We start from the raw sequence: 19,513 nt of genomic DNA on the forward strand, positions 1-19,513 counted from the left end.
GTTTCTCAGAGGCTCTGGATATAGGCCATTTTGGCTGGGTTTGCTGATCTTATTTTCAACTTCAACGTTTATTGAAAATCCTATGCTGGCTGGCAAATCAAATCACTCATGGACAAAACAGGCGAGGTCAGAGGGAGGGAGTATTTTTGTGCTTATTAATGCTACAGTCTCCCACTGAAAATACCTGGTTGCTTGTGGAATGCTCACCCCCACAGTAGTTCTTAGACTCTTCATTGGGGGACTCTAACAAATACTGGGGGCCATCCCAGAGGTTCTTTTAATTGGCCTGAGGCATGGATGAGCATTGGATTTTTTTTTTAACTTTGTTTTATTGAAATGTACATCCAGGGTTGAGAAGCACTGTCCCTAGAGGGAAGCAGGGTGGGAGAATGGAGAGAATCTGGAGCTTTGGGGTCAACCACACCTGGATGGAAGCAACAGCTCGATTCCTCCTGTGATCCTGGGTACCTAATACTAAGGCTTTACTTCTTCCTCTGTAAAATAAGAACAATTCCTACTTTTCAAGTTTGCTGTTGGTTTAAATATGGAAAGAGTGCTAAAAATTTGGACACTCTTCCCTTGACATTCTTTTCCATAGAACTTTCAAAATAGTACTTTAACTGTGGTTACTGGCTTCTCTACTCATACGATGTTTAAAAACACACATTCAAGAGCCACAACTAGCTGGCACTGAACACCAGCTCTGTTATTCATTAGCTGTAACACCATGTGCAATTTAATTAGCTTCTGTGAGCCTTAAATAATTCGTGTATAAAATTGGAAGAATGACAATATCCATTTCAATAGGTCTTTGGGGGATTACATGGATGCATGTATGTAAGCACTTAGAGCAGCACCTTATATACAGTAAGTAGCCAGTAACAGTCCTAATCATTACTTACTTTCTACTCTCAGGGAAATAAAATTCAGCATCCCACTCTGACAAAGCATAACAAAATTTCTGGTCGAATGAGAAGCTCACACAAAGGAATCAGGGTTTGTGCCTGAAAGGGTTTTACACCACTTTTCGTTGTTTGTCATCGTAATTATGATAATGAAAAACGTTGGTTCGTTGTTGACTAGCTAGCCATACCTTGAAGAATGTATATGTCTAAAATTGAGCTTTGAAAATGTTTAGTTCAGTGATCTTGAAAAAGGATTGAAAGACTAGATTATGGGAAAAAAGAACATCTTATGAATTCGTGGTAAGAGGTATTAGACATTTATATAGAAATGTGAACTTATACAGAGACTCTTAGCAAAACATTTGATGTGTGGGTTATTTAGCAACAGAAATAGATGTTTTGTCTAGCTTTTCCGTGGCTTCTATGGGACCAGTGTAGTTTGAAAAATAGTTTACCAAGGGTGCCTGGGTGGCTCAGTCGGTTAAGTGTCCAACATTGGCTCAGGTCATGATCTCGAGGTTCACGAGTTTGAGCCCCACATCAGGCCTTCTGCTGTCAACATAGATTCTGACTTCAGATTCTGTGTCTCCCTCTCTCACTGCCCCTCCCCACTCTTGCTCTGTCTCTTTCTCTCTCTCTCAAAAAGAAATAAACATTTTAAAAAATTTAAAAAAAGAAAAACAGTTTACCAATTCAACTCACAGCCTCTATTTTTTATATAAAGTTTGTAGTACCAGAAAACTGATCTCATTTTCCCCCCTCATAATGTCACTATTCAAACACTAGCGAGTGGTTTGTTTCCCGGGCTCTGGAGATAACAAATGATGGATTTGGGGGAAAGACTGTTTTGTAAGGATTGTGGGAGGGTGAGGAATAAAGTGTTGTATTTAACTCAAAGAGTGGAAAAGCACTCTTGAATAGTGCTGTGCATGAGATACAGATATCTGTATCTGATACTGATCCGTATCTGTACAGATATTGGATGTAGCTTTGGCTTTTTGTTTGTTTTTGTTATTTTGAGAGAGAGAGAGAGAGAGAGAGAGAGAGAGAGAGAGAGAGAATGAGTGGGGGAGGGGCAGAGAGAGAGGGAGAAAGAGAATCTTAAGCAGGCTCCACACTCTGCATGGAGCCCAATGTGGGGCTCAATCCCAGGACCTTGAGATCATGACCTGAGCTGATGTTAAGAGTCAGACACTCAACCGACTGAGCCACCCAGGCACCCCTTCGTGTTAGCTTTGAATAATACCCATGCCATCCTAGTGGGATAATCCATTCTAGTTTGCAAGCATCAGAAAGTCCTTTGGCCTCTGCCAAAGTAGAAACACAATCACCAAGCAAATATGTATCTACCAGTGAATCCACCCTATTTACAGTTTCATGCAGACCCCTGAGATCAGAAAAGTCAAAGAGTGATTTAAAGCTATGGATTCCAGTGCCAATGTAACCATCTCTTGTGGTTAGAGATGAACTTTGTCACTGAAAGGAAGTGGTGGCTTTATGAATACAATGCCCCTTGATTATATAAATAAATCTTGGATTAATTTTCTTGGAAAAACCGTAATCTAAAAATGGCTAGTAGCCACCATGGGGGCCTGAAACCATTTTACTAGATTTCAAAATACCATGGTGGAAAGATATTATTTTTATTAAAATGTTTAATTTATTTTTGAGAGAGGGAGGGAGAGAGCGAGCGAGCAAGCAGGGGAGGGTCAGAGAGAGAGGGAGACACAGAATCTGAAGCAGGTTCTGGGCTCCTAGCTGTCATCACAGTGCCCGACACGGGGCTTAAACTCAGGGACTGCGAGATCATGACCTGAACCGACGTCAGACGCTTAGCCAACTGAGCCACCCAGGTGCCCTACCATGGTGGAAAGATAAATGGACAACTCTTCAGAGAACCAACAATATTCAGTCAGGTTAAAACCATGAGCAATAAAAGAATAAGCGTGCACGCATGCACACACACAAGCTGAGCTTCCAGAAACTTCTAATCTTCCAAAAACCAAAGATAACACTGGGGCCTTTGAGGTTCAGGCATTCTACACAAGACTGTTGAGGTCAGGAAAGAGCCATCAAGGAAATGTTCAATGGAACCACGATCAACATGAACAGCAATACACCTTCTTTACCAAATGGATCTGGCATAGAATTTGAGCCTTGCCTGAGTAATCCAGCTGTCATAAAGCTGACCTTTCAATGCATTCTTAGTTCCATTGTGGAATTAGCCATCATTTTTGCTTGTCATACACAGTATTAAGTTTTATTTACAAGATTTATAGACATTGTTATAACCTTTTAATTAACTCCACCATGAAAGAACAGCATGCCATGGAAATAGTATGAGTTCAATCAATTCTTTTTTCTGATAGTCTGCTATTTTTATCCTTAGTTTGAAAAGCCTTGATTTTCTATTTCTGTTTTTTTTTTTTACTAGTTTATTTTATGTGTCTTGTTTTACACTCCATGAATCAAGGCAAAGTCAAATAAACCAAGGGAAAAAGATGGTCAGATAGATGGACAGATGTGTACTGCTTGGTAAATGGTTGATTTACGCACTGGACTATAGGAAACACCAACCTACAAAAGAATGTCCGAACGTATGTTCCTCTATGAACGCACACATATATGCGCAAATAAATTACATATACTGTCTGTAGGAATACTTACATAGCATGGTTACATAACAACTGAGTTAACAAAAGCCAGTATTCATTATGTGCTTGCGGTCTTCAGCATTTAACGCAAAGGCACTCTATATGGCATTATTTTAATCCATCCACATAACAATGTATAAAATAGTTGCTACTGTATTATCTCCATTTTAGCTTAAAATGAAACAAGAGACATACCAAGGATAAGTAACTTGCCCTACATTACGAAGGTGGTGAATCTCCAAGCCAGGATTTGAACTTGGCTTCTCTGATTCTCTATGTACACTTCAGGATATGTGCAAAGTTATTCATTGGTTTATGGGGAGGTAATAGTAAGACTTATTCAGGTCTTTAAAATGTGAAAAAATTAGTCTTTACTAGGACTTAACGTACCGGCTGATGCTGGAACTTCTCATACCCTGGTGTGTGTGTGGGATGTATCATGTTATGACCTGCAAAGAGGGTGTCTTGAGGGGACAGTGGGAGTCCTAAAATGCAGACTCTTAGAGAGTCTCTGTTGAGCAAGGTTCAAAACAATCCAGTTTGTTTCTTACAAAATAAAAAAAAATTCTGTAATAACATTTGAAAGCCTCTTTTCATCTAATAGGAGGAACACTTATAATCTGAGTTCACAGTTAAAAAAAAAAAAAGGCTGAAATAATACATGACAATATTGTGACAAACTGAATTGTAGTTTGTAATAAGCACTTTTGAAGATTTGTATTAAAACATTGTTGAAGACATAAAGGAACAAGTACTGAAATGAATTATACAGCACAGGAAGTTTACTACACAGTTGAAAGTCGTTATGGTTGTAACTTGTCTCAGCTTGTGGTTACTTGCTACTTCTCTTTTTTCCTGCTTTCCAAAGCTCATTAAAAATCAAAGAATAGGAAAACTTTACATAAAAATAGGTTAATTTTAGCTTCCACATTATTGTCCGTGCACACAAAAAAATTGAAAGACAATATCGTTTAGTTCAACCTGTAATGTGTGACCACACTGGTGGCCCAGTCAAATTCATTCAGTTCACTGTTATGGGGGTGGGGCGTGGTGCCCAAGTCTGTGAATCCAGCTTTAAAACGCACATCCCACACAGGACGCTAGCCCTCCAGTGGTTCCTTATTGTAGGTAACAGTCAATATTGCTAATGTGTGGAGATTAGTACAGGCCTATGTATCAGTTTTTATAAATACCTCGTTATCAATAGGTTTGCAATTCGAATATCTTTAGATATTTTTAATAACTTTCAATCATCAAGAACTGCAGACAATGTGTGTTTCTCTATTCTGGATACATTGTCTTTTAATAACAAAATCCACAAATAGGTAGCTTTCTCCTTCTTGCTGTTAAACATTAAAAGAGGTGTTAGGGAAGGTAAGTTCTTGGTAGTGAGTGGTATTTAAAAAAAGAAAAGCAAGGTTTTAAGGAGAGTTATGTTTAAATAACAGGGGATGAGGTAGATACACTCACAAAAATTATTTAAAAGGGTTCCAAAGAAAAAATCCAAAGTAGCAAGAATTACGAGAAAAACCTAGAACAACTTGTCATGCTAGAAAGCCTGGCTAATGTGTACGAGAGGAGTGATTGCACATTTGTTTTTTATTTTGTATGTTCGAAATTTCCTACAATTAAAATGCTTTAAAATTTAAAGCTGCATGAGAAGTAAACTAACTTTTAGAAGTGCCTTGAGTATGAAGAGAAAACATGAAAATGGATATTCCATGCTACATGGTTTTGTGAAGGAAGAGAGTTTATCAGTACAAAATTATCCCATGAAAAATAGAATCTTTCAATCTGAAAATAAATATTTCACTAACTTTTGAATGCTTTTGTTAAAAATACAAAAGTCCAAAACCTTTCAGTGAGTTTTCCTTAATATACTGATACATGCATTATGTGAATCTTAATTAATAAACATTGCATTATTGGCAAATACAGTCAAAAAATGAGCATCATAATTTACAAAGTCAACAATGAAACCAGCTTCTTCTATTTGGAAATGTGAAATACTTTTGAGTTATATTTTTCAGCTTTGATCAAAAAAACATTTAAACTAAGTACCGAAATAAGTTAAACTTAAAATCTGACCATTGAATCAAGCTATCACAATTTCAAACCACAATTTTCAAAATCAGTGAAGCATATTTACTCATATTGCAATGATTTTATATATATGTATGTGTGTGTATATATATATATATATATATATATATATATATATATATATATATATATGAATGAGGTACAGACCCCTATCTCATTCCATATATAAAAAATAATTCAAAATGTTATCAATGGCCTAAGCATTAAAGCTAAGCTATTAGAAGAAAACATGGGAGTCATTCTTCAGGACCTTGGTTTTGACAATGGATTCCTACCTTTGACACCAAAAGCACAAACAACAAAAGAAAAAATAGATAAAATAGATTTCTTCAACATTAAAAACTTTTATGTATTGAAGGATATTATCATGAAAGTAAAAATACAACCCACAGAATAGGAAAAATGTTTGCAAGTCATATATCTGATAAATGTCTATTATCCAGAACACATAAAGAACTCTTACCAGTCAGCAACAAGACAAACAACCCAATCAAAAAATGGGCAAAGGTCTTGGATATTCTCCAAACAGAAACGCAAATGGTCAACAAGCATACAAGAAAATATTCAACGTCATCAGTCATTAAAGAAATGCAAGTCAAAACCACAATGAGGTACCACTCCAAATTTAATAGTATGGCTATTAAAAACAAAACAGGAAAATAACAAGTGTGGGAGAGGATGTAAAGAAATAAAAACCTTTATAAGTTACTGGTAGGAATGCAAAATGGTGCAGCAGCTATGGAAGATAGTTTGGTAGTTCTTCAAAAGATTAAATATAGAATTAGCATATGACCTAGCAATTGCACTCCTGGGTATACACCCAAGAGAAATGAAAACATATATGCACACAGGAGCAAATACACAAATGTTTTTGGTAGCATTATTCAGAATAGCCAAAAGGTGAAAACAACACAAATGTCCATCAGCAAAGAAATGGATAAACAGATTGTGGTATGTCCATATAATGGAATATTAATCAGTCATAAAAAGGAATGAAGATACATGCCACAAGTTGGATGAACTTCAAAAACATTATGGTAAGTGAAACAAGGAAGACACAAAAGGTTACATATTGCATGATTCCTTTTATATAAAGTATCTAGAATTGGTAAATCCACAGAGGAAGATGATAGTGGTTGCCAAGAGACAGAGGTGAAGGGAAATTGGGAACGCTTACTTAATGAATGCGGGGTATTTTTCCGGGATAATGAAAAAATTTTGAAACTAGAGATGGGTGATAGTCCTCACATCACATTGTGAAAACAGGAAATGCCACTGAACTGGCACTTGAAAATATTTAACTGTATGTTATGTGAATTTCACCTCAATAAAAAAATACATGTAACAACAGTAATATAAGTAAAGAATGTTCTTCAATGTTGAAAGATAAAAAAACTGAAAATATTAAATATTTCAGCTTTATCTCATTCTTCAAAATCCTTCAAAATAGATGTTCTTTCATATATATGCGTATGTGCTCAAAATTTTTAGCAATAAGGGTATACAATTTGAAAACGTGGATAGGGCTGCTCTAGATCCATGGTAATCTGTAACTTGTAGGGTGAATCCATAGACATACTTTGTGCACCTCGGCTGAATAATATTTTAAAATTTATTTTCCATACTTTTATGCAGGTGATGCATTTTCCAGTTCAACATAACTCCTGCATACCTTCGTATTTTATATTTTTGTGATGCAAACACTGTTTCTTGCTCAGCAGGGATCAAATAGATATTTGAATTTTCAACCCCTCGGCGGGGGATTGAGTATCCCTAAGATAGTCTTGCATCAATAGTTCTTCTGTCATTAATTGGCATTAAAAATGGAGAAGAAAAAAGTACTAGACTTACCCACACACGGCAGAGAGTAGCCCAGCTGAGGGTCATGGATAAACTGCCTGTCGTTAAGTCTTGTCACACAGTATAAGTAGAAACAGTCTAAGCAAATCACGTGGCGATGGTTGCACTGGAAAACCAGCACAGGGCTCCTGCACAGAAAAATAAAAAAAGAAAAGGAAAACATTTCCTCTAGTACTTCTAAGAGTCGAAAGGCAACATGTGCTTTGGGACACTTTGTAATCCTATCAGCTTGCTTAGAAAATGCTCTGTGTAGACACCTGCACTGCTCACCATTGAGCACATATGTGTCAAAGCTGCGCTTTAAAAATTGGAAACATTTCATTAACTATACATAACATTGATTTTCCTAAATTTATATTTTTATATTAACATATTTACCAAACTGTTGTTTAAATCTGAGCTCAGATACAACCTCTTTCTAGATCATCTTCTAGAAGCCTCATAATTCCCAATTCACCCATGAATCACCCCATTTATACATTTTTTTATTGATACAAAATTACATCATACTATTGATATGCTTCTCTACCGACTGTGATCTCCTTGAAAGTAGATACTGTGCTTAATTTAAATTGATATTCTCATAGTACCAGGCACGGTAAGGTTTAAATAAACGTTCCTTGAATTGTATGTTAATGATATATAACATCTGAACTTCCCAAAAGCCAAAAGAAAAATTACCATGGTGCCAAAGTAGGTATGTTAAACAATCACTCATATTTCATTGGCAAGCAGAAAAGTAGAATTTCAAAATAAAAATTATCTAGCACAGATTCTTTTCTAAAAGATTTAGTCTATCGTGCCATCCCTACTCCACCCAAACAGCCAATTTATTAAATCAAAGTTAGGAGCTTACTAATAAATTGATATATGAGTTCTAAAATCTTTGGATTCCCTTAAAATGCTTTATAGGGGAAAAATGCCCCAAATAAGCATGTATTTTTGCTAACAAAATGAACCACATTATTTTATAACCAAAAGAAAAAAAAAAAGAAAGGGAGAGCGAGAGAGACAAATTGAATTAATTTCACATCAGCCCCAAGGCCATTTTAATAGTAAAACAAAAAAACAAAAAAAACAAAAAAAACCACTGGAGTTTATCTAGATAAGCCTATTCTCTGTGTAATGACAACAAAATACAAAATAGTTCTTTTTTATTTCATACACAATTCTTAAAAGACCTCAGAGCTCTTCAAAAGCCCTTTCCCCAGAAAAATTGATATTAAACATTAATATTAGTAACATGTAATTTTCTTAACAATTAAAAGGCTTTCAAAATTCTGCTTTCCCACTTATTTCAAAGCAATATCTAATACAAAACAAAAAAAAACAACTTGGTATTTTAATGTCATGGATCAACAGGGCAATGGTCATCATAAGCTGGGCAAGGACGTCCCTAAATGCTTTTATGCGCTTCTATTTCTCATCTCTGAACCTACTGCAGTCCTTTTGAGGCTATCATTTCCATTTCCAGAGCCTTTTTCAATTAGGCATTGACTGTGTTCTGAACTTTCAACCTCTTCCCTTCTAATAACATTCTGCTGGAAGATGATAAAATATAATACCTTCTCATTTCTATCACGAGTCAGACATACACACATGCACAAGGGCACACACACCGCATTCACTCTGTGTGACCCTATAGAACTGCCGTATTCTATGTTCTCCTCATGGCTAAGTTCTATGAAAAATATTCTCCATTCTGGTCTTAGCAACATGGTCGACTAAGCCTTTAGAGACGCTCAATCTGCTCTCAACACATGGAAGCACTGGAGAAAATATTAGAACATTCATAAAAATGTTCCTCTATATAACAAGGTTAAGAAAGAAAGCTTAGCAATTACCCGGTAGAAGAAATAAAAGGAAAACTTATAAAGCCAAAGCAGTAGGAACATGAACTGTTGGCATAGTGTCCCAGAGCAACATTAAGGTACGTGGTAGCCACTGGTCCAGGAAGTGAGTCCTTTTCCATCCCTATTAAGGAAAAATGGAGAGAGTTTTGTTCCATGTGTGGGCAACACTACATATTTATGGATTTGCCCTTCGGTTAAAATATGGCCGCAAACTACTTAGACCGTGTGGAACAATCCACAGAACATCAGCTGTTCTACTTTACTGATGGCATCCTACCATTTGGAACAGATTGGAAAGGAATGGTGAATACATGAGAGGCCATGCTGTGAGTAAACCCTGTGCAGATTCAAGAGCCCACCACATTAGGAAAGGTTTTAGAGGCCCAATGTTTGGGGCATGGAGGGCACACTCAACAGACACAGTAGTGCATCTTGCCCCTCCCTCTACTACTGCAACTACACACACACACACACACACACACACACACACACACACACACTCACAGAGATACAGCAGTACAAGGACAATCATAGGCCCTGTGGAAACACAGGCTCTAGGCCCCACAGAGTGAAACACATCGTCTTGGGGACACAGGAGGAATCTTACTAAAAATTACAGCCGTACTGGTTCACTTCTGCCTTCTTGAATTGAGATATAGGCGGGGAGCCGAACAGACCAAACCAAAGGACTAATTGATCAGAACCATCAGGATGCAAAGAGCTGGGGAAGAGTTCATAGGGTATCTGGGGGATGCACTGGCACATTTCATGGCACTGCCCTCTGGAATTGTAGCGGCAAATGGACAAGGCAGCAGTTAAGGCAGCATTGAGAAGTGCATGGTGACCGGGACCTGAGAGACCTTAGGATTTACCTGTTGAAGTAGGTAATGTCAATAGCCTTTATTATTACAAAAAAATATAATAGAGTCATCAGAAAGGGCTTTAGAGAATGTTTACCTTGAATAAAAAGTATGAGAAATGAATGCAGGTAGCAGTTTACCAAACAGTGAGAAGTAAAGGAAACAAGATATAAAAATGTGTTCAGCTTTGGAAGTGAGGACAGATCACTAAAGTTCATTAAAGAGAATCCCTTCCCAGGCACAGGGTGTATATATAAGTGACACCAGAACCTACATGTGTGGTTTTACATGTCCATTTTGGAAAAAAGAAAAAAAAAAAAAAGAAAGAAACTTACAAGAGTTTCAGGGAGTGACAAGTATAGAGAAGTCACTCAGGCATTCTGTCACTATCCATATGGAGTGAATATATATATATATATATATATATATATATAGAGAGAGAGAGAGAGAGAGAGAGAGAGAGAGAAATATAGAATATATTTATATATATTCTATATATCTATATAATATGTCTATATAATATATATATCTAATATATATCTATATAATATATATATAGAATAAACATGTAGAAAAAATACATATGTTGATAATGTTATAGATATAGATGTAGATAGTATATGCCCATATTCATGCAGAATTATCAGTCAGTTGGAGTTCTTGATACAGTTTTGAGGTAAGATTGTCCATCTCTTATCAATAATATTTCTAGTTATAAAAAAAGAAATTTCTAGTATTTATGAAAAAGGTGAGGAATAAGCATGCCACCCATAGAAACATTATTGGATTAATCAACTGAGTCATCTAAGAAAAGAAGTGAGGATCATTTCATGGCTGGAGGGACTACATAATTAACTTCCTAAGTATGAGGCAAAAGAGGACAGTGGGAAAAAAAAACTAGTATTTATGACCACCCCCTTTGGGTTAGGTACTTGCTAGGAACTTCTCAAACGTTTTTCCATGTCATCCTCCTATAATAATCTGCCCCCACTCTATCACACATCCTGTTCCTCTCTCTGCCTCCAGCTTTCTTCCAGTTCTTTTACTCCTGGGCTCGTGCTCTTTGTCACTCATTCTTCTAGTATAATACTAGCCTTTATATTCAAATCAAAATTCCAAACTTCAAGGTCCAGTTCAAGATAAGACCTCCAAGGAACTTTTCATGGAGCTTAATTCTTCACTGATTTTTCTCTTTTTCTTTAACTTTTAATCCACAGGGTCTATCCTAATGTGCTTCCTATACTGTCTTCACTTTTATTCAGACTGAGTGTTTCATAAGTTGCTACTTTAGCTGTCAGCATTAAATGAAACATCCTGAAACAATGGGGGCTGAACTTGATTACCACCTTCATGACCCATGTCTCACCAAATACAGCAATAAGCACGTGACGTTATATAATCAATAGTTACTGATCGTACCTGTGGCTTACTGAACAAAATGTTTTTTATTTCATAATCTCTCTGCTCCCATCCTTATATTTTTTACTCAGTTACTTACTGAGCATCTACTTTGGCTGTAGTAGGCACTTAATAAACACACACGGAATACAGCAGTGAGTGGATGAAAAAACATCTCATGACTGATGGGAGCGTTGGGAAAAACACACACTACTCAGTCACAGGCCACAGTCTGGGGACATGACACGCATGTGAACAGGTATTAAAAGGAAGTATGTGTGGTCACCAAACTCTGGTGCCACAGAAGTTAGGACAGCGGAGAAGTATGCGTCAGGGTTAGGAAACCTGAGCTGAATTTAAAAGAATGGGGGATCAGCACTGGGTCCCTGGAGAGAAATGGGGTTTCTGGGCAGGGCGGGAAACAGACGTGGGAAAGAATTCTTGGAACAGAAAAGTTATCAGTTGGGCTGACTGAGGGGATGTATCAGGACAAGAGAAAAGAGATGAGAAGGGTTGGGGACAGGGGTAGGAGGACTTCAGGAGACTGGCCCAATGTGTGGTCTCTCGCTCATGGGATTCACTGAGGCTTGTGAGTCTCGGAAGGGAGAGATGTTTTCCTATGTTTAATTCTGAGGGAACGTGTGGAGGAGAACAAGCTGGAAGTCGTGAGAACTACGTGGAGGTCATTTTAATAACACAGGCATGAGTTACTAAGGAAGCAGACTGTGGTGTGCGGGCGGTTCTAGGAATGGAAAGAAGAAGATGGACAGGAGTGAGTTTTCTGAGGAGAACCTGCCAAGACTTATCTCCTCTTGGGTCTTTGCTCCTCCCAACATTCCTCTGTGCCCTTTGCTCAAATTATATATAAATGTTAATTGATCAATCTAAAAGATGATTTCACCCCCGTGGACCAGGCCACAGAGCAGTTAATCAAAGGTTAAATAAAGTTCTCAATCCCACGTAAAAGGGATTATACATGCTGTACTTGACATTACTGAAGAGTTATTATTTTCTTTTAAAGCCAACAGTTTTTATTATAATTCATGTGTTTTATAGAAAGGGGAATGTGGCAAACAGGATAATAGGAAAAAGTGTCTTGAAACTGCAGCTTTGTCCATGTGGCTCTCGTTACATCTGGATCAGGCTCTTCCCTGGCATCAGGCACAGCAGCTGCCCTTGTCCGATGGCTCCTTGCAGACACACTTAGCACCGCCCATGGGTGGCGGGAGTGGCCGTTCTTTTTGCAGGAGGTGCATTTGCAGGAGCCGGTGCAGGTGCAAAAGCAAGCTCAGGTGCAGGAGGCCGCATAGGCACAGGCACAGGAGCCACCGGTGGGGCAGGAGCAGCTGGGTCCATTTCGAGCAGAGGTGAGGACTGAGGTCCAAAGCAGTCAGCACAGCGAGACACCGGTGCAGGCTGCAGGCGTGGTTCTGAAGAGTTTCTTGTCAGCAATGCCTTTCCTGCTTTTGTGAAAGCAGTGATCCAAAGAGCCTTTGCTCACAGAGTATTAGGCATAACTGAAGAAATCTTAGTAAAAAAAAATGGCAGACCACTCACATACATCACACAAATAGAACACTGTTACACAATAAGTAGTCCAAACATTTAAGCTCTCATAAAATTAGCTCTCTTGTATCTACAAAATAGCATCAATGTTTTCATGTTTATCTGATCAAATGTGCAGTTTAATCTGCTCTCCACCTCGTTTGTGTGAGTGCTCTCTCTCGCTCTCTCTCTCTCTCTCTCATTTGCCCTCCCTCACACACACACTCTCTCTGCCAAAATCTATTTCTCTGACCCTGTCTACTTCTTTGCCACAGGTATATCTTCATTTATACCCATTAAGAGGCTGCGGTTCCAACTTCTTGGCTGAATGTGACATATATTGAATGTGACATCCCAGAAATTTTAAGATACGTAAAGATAAGGAAGTAAGTCTAAGCTTGAAAGGAAATAAAAATCTAATAAACTGGGTAGGAAAGGGATACACATAAGCGTAACACAGGGCAGGACACTAAGTTATATTAGAGACGTAGGAAATATTAGCAGGCTCTGTGGTAAGCAGCCTTCAGGATGTCCCCTTAGTGATCTCCACCCCCTGGGATTCATGCCCTTGTGTCCCTTTTACAAATCAGTGGGATGACCTGAGTCATCTACGTGGGAAGTGCAGAAATGACAATGAGCCATTTCTAGGACTAGATCAGAGAAGACCGTGCAGCCTGTGCTGCTTCCTGGGTCAGTAGCTCTGAGGAGAGTGATGGCCGTGTTGCGGGGACACTCAAGCACTCCTACGGAGACCCTCCAGCACAAGACATGCCCTCAGCCTACTGGAGCCCTGGTTGACGGCTTGACCACAATTTCATGAGCTAACCCTGAGCGAGAACCACCCAGCTAAGCTGTTCCCAAGTTCCTGACCCGCCGAAACTGTGCGAGATAACATCCGTTGTTGTTTTAAGCCACTACATTTTGGGGTAATTATTTTTTATGCAGCAATATATAACTAATACAGGTTCGGAGGGGGAAAGAGATCACATTTAGATAGAAAATTAGAAAAGAATTCATGCGAGTAGTTAGTGGCATTGGAATGAAGATCAAGTTTCCAGGGCATGGAGATAGAAAAAAATCTTCCAGGTCAACAGAAGAGACTGGAGTTGCAGAAGAACAGAGCACAGGAGGAGAATGCTGAGTTCTCTGGTATAGCTGGTTTCTCCATTCACCCCAATGAAAAGCAAAATTATATATATATAGGGATAGTAGAATCATCTGAAACACAATGAGAAGCAATGAAAGTTAGGATAAACATATTAAGTGCAAATCGCTGAGGACATAAAAATAAATTTTTTTCACTGGAGGGAGAAAGTTAGTCCTTGAATTTAGCTTACACTTGACCCTTGGAAACGCACATGTTGTTTTTACAATATTTCGCTTGTGCAACAGTAACATAGATGTTATGCCCCAGTTAGCAATCTTTCAAAGCTCTCTACAAATCCTCAGTACATGAACAACTATGACTCCTGGGAGTTTAATAAAGGATTAGATTAGATAAAAATAATTAGAGGAGGAAAGCTATGCCATTAAGGAACCCGAATCTATCTTCCTAACAACTGTCATTTTAAATCTCTTTTAGCTAGAGATAGCTTATAAACAATAGATAAATGGCTACAGTCTCAGAAACCAAATGCATTTTCGGTTAATCTATATCACCTACTAATTGCCCAAATGAGCTTCTGACGGAGTATCCAACATGGCGCCCGTCCTCGATAACATTTTAACCCACATATGTGATACGGACTCATTATTTGAGTTAGCCAAGTAAGCAATCCCAGTCACTGGAGAGACCCCTGATCCAAGATGCTAATTGATAGCCTCAACTTTTAGAAATTAAAATGAGCTTCAACAGTCGAATGACCTTCGAAATTCCATCCAGCAGCCAAGTTTAAAATCCTGAAGTGAGTTTGTTTATCCATCAGCCTGCTTGGACTCAGAATCCTATTGAGGCCCTGGCAGATCCAAGGTCATTTACCACCACTTCGAATTTCTTCTTGCTCCCTCTGCTCACATCCTCATTGCTTTATCCTGTCCACTTTGCTGCACAAAAAGGGGTGACTTTGGCTCCGTGAGCTTGCTTGCACAAGGCCCAATATTTCAGCATAAACAACACTGCCAAGGCAAAGACTCCTTACTGAAGTTGACGTTTTTAATCACTGTCATCAATCCATCCTTGTAATTCTCTGGACTAACTACCAAGTGCCAGGCACTGACCTATGGATGTCACGTAAAAGTGGGCAAGACATGGCCCTTCGCCTCAGAAGGCCACAGGCCCGTAGGGTTGAAGACAAACAAGTAATTATCTCCTGGTGTCGTAAAAGCTACCAGAGGGATGAGTTAGAGACCATCTAACCCCATCTTTGCGGTCAGTGGAAGGGGTCTCAAGGCAACTCATGCCTCCATGCGTGCATTCAGTCTACATAGAGAGAAGATACCGAAGAAACTAAACAGCTTCCCTTGTTTATAAAGGCTTTAAATAAAATATGATATAAAATATAGTAAATACATTAAAAATAAAATGATTAAGAAAATATATACTCTGCCCCTTTCTCTATCGACAAAATTCCCTTGTCCTCTTTAATCCTCATTCAGTAATTCTATGTCCCATCTGTGACATCAAATGCTACTAAATTTAAGAGAACCCTAACATTAACATTTGTTCCAAGGTTTGATCCCACTGATCAATACTGGGCAAACTCTCTCATCATTAGTGCACAGTTTTATTGCTGGAAAACAACCTGGTTTTGTATATCCTGTGCTAATAATGCTCACCAGAATATTCTTAATTCTCATGTGTCCTGAGGATGTAATACTTTATGATTCCACAGACACATTTTCTGCAGTGGGACTAAGCCCTGACCTCACATGTGTTGAGAACTACTTTGTGCAAGGCATTTTGCTCTGGGTACTTAGGCCTTAAAACAAACAACAGCTCCCCATCAAGTCAACTGTATCTCCATTGAGATGTTAACCTGTTCTATTTATTGTCATATAGAGAAAAAGAAATTTTCAGGTAGCAGCTACCTTCTCTGTTTCAGAACTATTTATTTTCTACATATACTTACTAATTCTGAGAGTCTACAAAATAGGAGGTATAAAAATAGCTGAGTAAAGATATGCAGAGTAGCAAAAGTGTAGTGCTTTCTAGAGCAAATGGATTAGGTCTTCAAGTGTTGGTATAGCATGAATTCTCCAAACTCATTAGCCTCAGTCTGGAGTTAACCTAAATCAGCACCCACACCATTCCTTCCTCCCACATTTGCCCCCCCCCCCCCTTTTAATCAGCACACCTCAGTGATGTTATTCTAAAGTGGCTTTCATCGTGGCACATCTTGGCCCAAACCATAAACTAGTTATCTAATGCCAATGTATCAAGACCTCAAGTTTTCCTTCTGTTTTTCAGAGCCCTCCATAAGGCTCCTTGCCCCCCACTATATGTCTCCCTAATTGCCATTCCCAAATCCTTCTCAGGTCCTCTCTTTACAGCGTCAGAACCAAACCTCCTTTTCCCTTATGCTCTTGTCTCTCTGTGTTAAGAGTCTTCCAATTTACCTTCATTTTCCTCTTTCAGGAGGCTGCTTCAATAAAACTCCAGCTAACACCGATTCTCCCACTCACTTTACAATTCCCCATAATGCTTATGTTTACAAAGCAGTATTTTTATATTCTACTTAGCATTTTAGTACATATCATTATATTGTTCTGTGCCTGATTGATCAGCTTATGTCAGATGTTCCCTGGTCAATTCAACACCTAGTCACTGAGGGGTGCCTGGGTGGCTCAGTCGGTTAAGCGACTGGCTCTTGATTTCGGCTCAGGTCATGATCTTGTAGTTGGTGAGCTAGAGCCCTGCTCAGGCTCTGCATTGGCAGCGTGGAGGCTGCTTGGGATTGTCTTTCTCCTCTCTATCCGTCTCCTCCCTGCTTGTGCTCTCTCTTTGTCTCTTAAAATAAATAAACATGAAACAAAATTTAAAAACACCCATACATAGCAATTGGGAGGCTGCTATGTGCTGGTTCCTTGGCTTGACGTTGGGATGGGATACACAGTTCTTGTCCTCGTGGAATTCTGTCTAATGGTGACATAACTAAGTCTGGGGCACAGCGGGAAAAAGTTAATCCAATGTTGGTCAGGCAGAGAATGTTTCCCCAATGAAAATAAATAAATAAATAAATAAATAAATAAATAAATAAATAAACTAAGACCCAAAAGGCAAGAATGAATTAGCCTGACCAAGAAACTAGAGGGGAATGAGGAAATCATGTAAAAACACTTAAAATGGCATAAAATTAGAAAAGGTTAGGGAACTGTGTCTTAGATCTTCATATTATCTCCTCAGTGTTTATCAAGGTTCTGAATTCCTCGAGAAATCAAAAATCAAACTAAAGCATAATGATACTGTTTCCACGAGCCACATGTAGAAGTCCATGTTTTAAGTTTATATAGTAAGTGCAGCTGAATTAGGTTCTATTATTTATAACATTTTGAACCATTAACAATAAACAAAATAAAGTATATGAATCCATGGTTACAAGAGGGAATTAATGAGTTATTAATTTCTTCCAGATGGTTTCAATCTTCAAAAGTAATTACTTGACTTTAGTATAGCTTATATGTCGTATTTCTAAATATAATTACTGTTGACAGGTTGAATCTAAACATAAACCATTACCTTTTAGAAGCGCTAGATTATAAACATTATAACAGTATGCATTAGAATTAACAAATAAACTTCTTTCTTTTTTAAAAGTAAGTTAAAGTTTTAGAAGGAAAGAGGTCAACCCCTTTTTATAGTAATCCATTACAATGATTTGGTTTATCAGCAGCAATCCCAAGTTTTCTTTCTAAGGCCTCTGTATTACCAAACAGATGCTGAAAAATAATTGCAAAGAATGGGTAAATCATAATGAAATAACCATTGCATGTAATGAAATAAAATTTAAAATCCTAAGGGGTATGTGGCTCATGGGAGGAAAACGCATCTCATGAAAAATTATCACATTACCTTCTTGTCCCCCAACTAACAGAATTAATTTCAATTCTTAAAATTATGTTTATAAATGGCCAAGTGCTGAGTGCTACATTTGTAAAAGTCCACGTAGTTTTGAGTTTTAATCTTCGAGCATACTCTATTCAGACTGTCAGTGTTGTAGAGCTAGAGACAGCTGAAACCCGATTTAGCATGACATACTTTCTGGGTTGCATCATCTGCATAGAGCTGTTGTGGGACATAACTATTCAATTGTTGCAGATGCCATCTGAACACATACTAATTCATGCACATATCCTGTCTTTGTTTTTTTCTTTTGTGAGAAACAGCTAGAAGGAGATAGATGCTACAGAATTCTGCTAAATTGAGACACATATAAAGACAGATCTTGTTTAGAGAAGAACCCCACTGTGAAATAAATTGTCCTACTGTGTCCCCAAATCTCGTGACAGGAAATATTAATGCTAAGAATCAGTCCAGTGGCTATGAATGTTCAGAGCTATTTAACATAAATTATTATAAAACAGAGTGGTTTAAAAATTATATTTGTTGCCAGCTCACAAAAACCTTGCATAGAGGACTTCTCATTGGTCTTTCATTCGTTCTTAAAATGAATGAATGAATTCATGCACTAGAATGCCATGTTTTTGATTCCTCTTATCAGAGAAACGTTAAGAATTGGGTCCTCTGAAGGAGAGTAGTTTGAAAGTAAGAACCTGCTCAAAAGATTGTAAACATCTTAAAACGCTTCTACAACAAAAAATGTCTGAAAATGAGGAGGTATAGTGACGTTTCTGAGGTATCGTTAGATGGACTGTGCATTAAATATTGATGTGATTTAAGAAATGTGTGGCACATAACCAATAAAGTTATTTTCCTAATTGAGGTTTTTGTTTTATAGCTAGCCAGAAAAGCAGTGTGTAGCATGCCAAAATATTTCCCTAAAAGTACTAAAAATCAACATGACGTAACAAAACAAATCCATACGAATTCATGTGTAAAACTAAGCTAAGGGAATTCATGCAAAGAGGCAACGGCCTGCGTTGCACATCCCAAGACACTGGAGGCTGGGGGAAGGTTTCCAGAAAGTTCCAGGCTAAGAGGGCTGTCGCAGGAGCTGGCTTCAGAATGCAGCTTACATGAAAAGAGATCCGTGAAATGGCAGGCTAGACCGGACAATCTCTAGAGACCTTTCAGATACCAAGATTCTACAGGCTCCAATTTGTATGATCAGAGCATTCTTCCTCTCTGTAAGTTCGTGGGGCTCAAGCCTTACTTGAAATTATGTGCACAAGGCAACTTATATTTAGGATTCCGCCTTTAAAGTTACTTTTTGAACTAA

General features: G+C 38.1%; 1 protein-coding gene across 2 annotated transcripts in view; it reads right to left on the reverse strand.

Moving 5' to 3' along the window:
• Positions 1 to 19,513, reverse strand: part of PRKN (parkin RBR E3 ubiquitin protein ligase) — a 1,338,651-nt gene that overhangs the window by 417,289 nt on the left and 901,849 nt on the right. For both annotated transcript variants that reach the window (XM_078447547.2, XM_078447546.2), the window contains exon 7: positions 7,514 to 7,650. In XM_078447547.2, the coding sequence (XP_078303673.2) occupies positions 7,514 to 7,650 (137 nt within the window). The remainder of the gene's footprint in view (positions 1 to 7,513; positions 7,651 to 19,513) is intronic.

Source organism: Panthera onca, chromosome B2 (genome assembly GCF_046562875.1).
Source record: "Panthera onca isolate mPanOnc1 chromosome B2, mPanOnc1 haplotype 2, whole genome shotgun sequence".
Lineage (NCBI taxonomy): Eukaryota > Metazoa > Chordata > Mammalia > Carnivora > Felidae > Panthera > Panthera onca.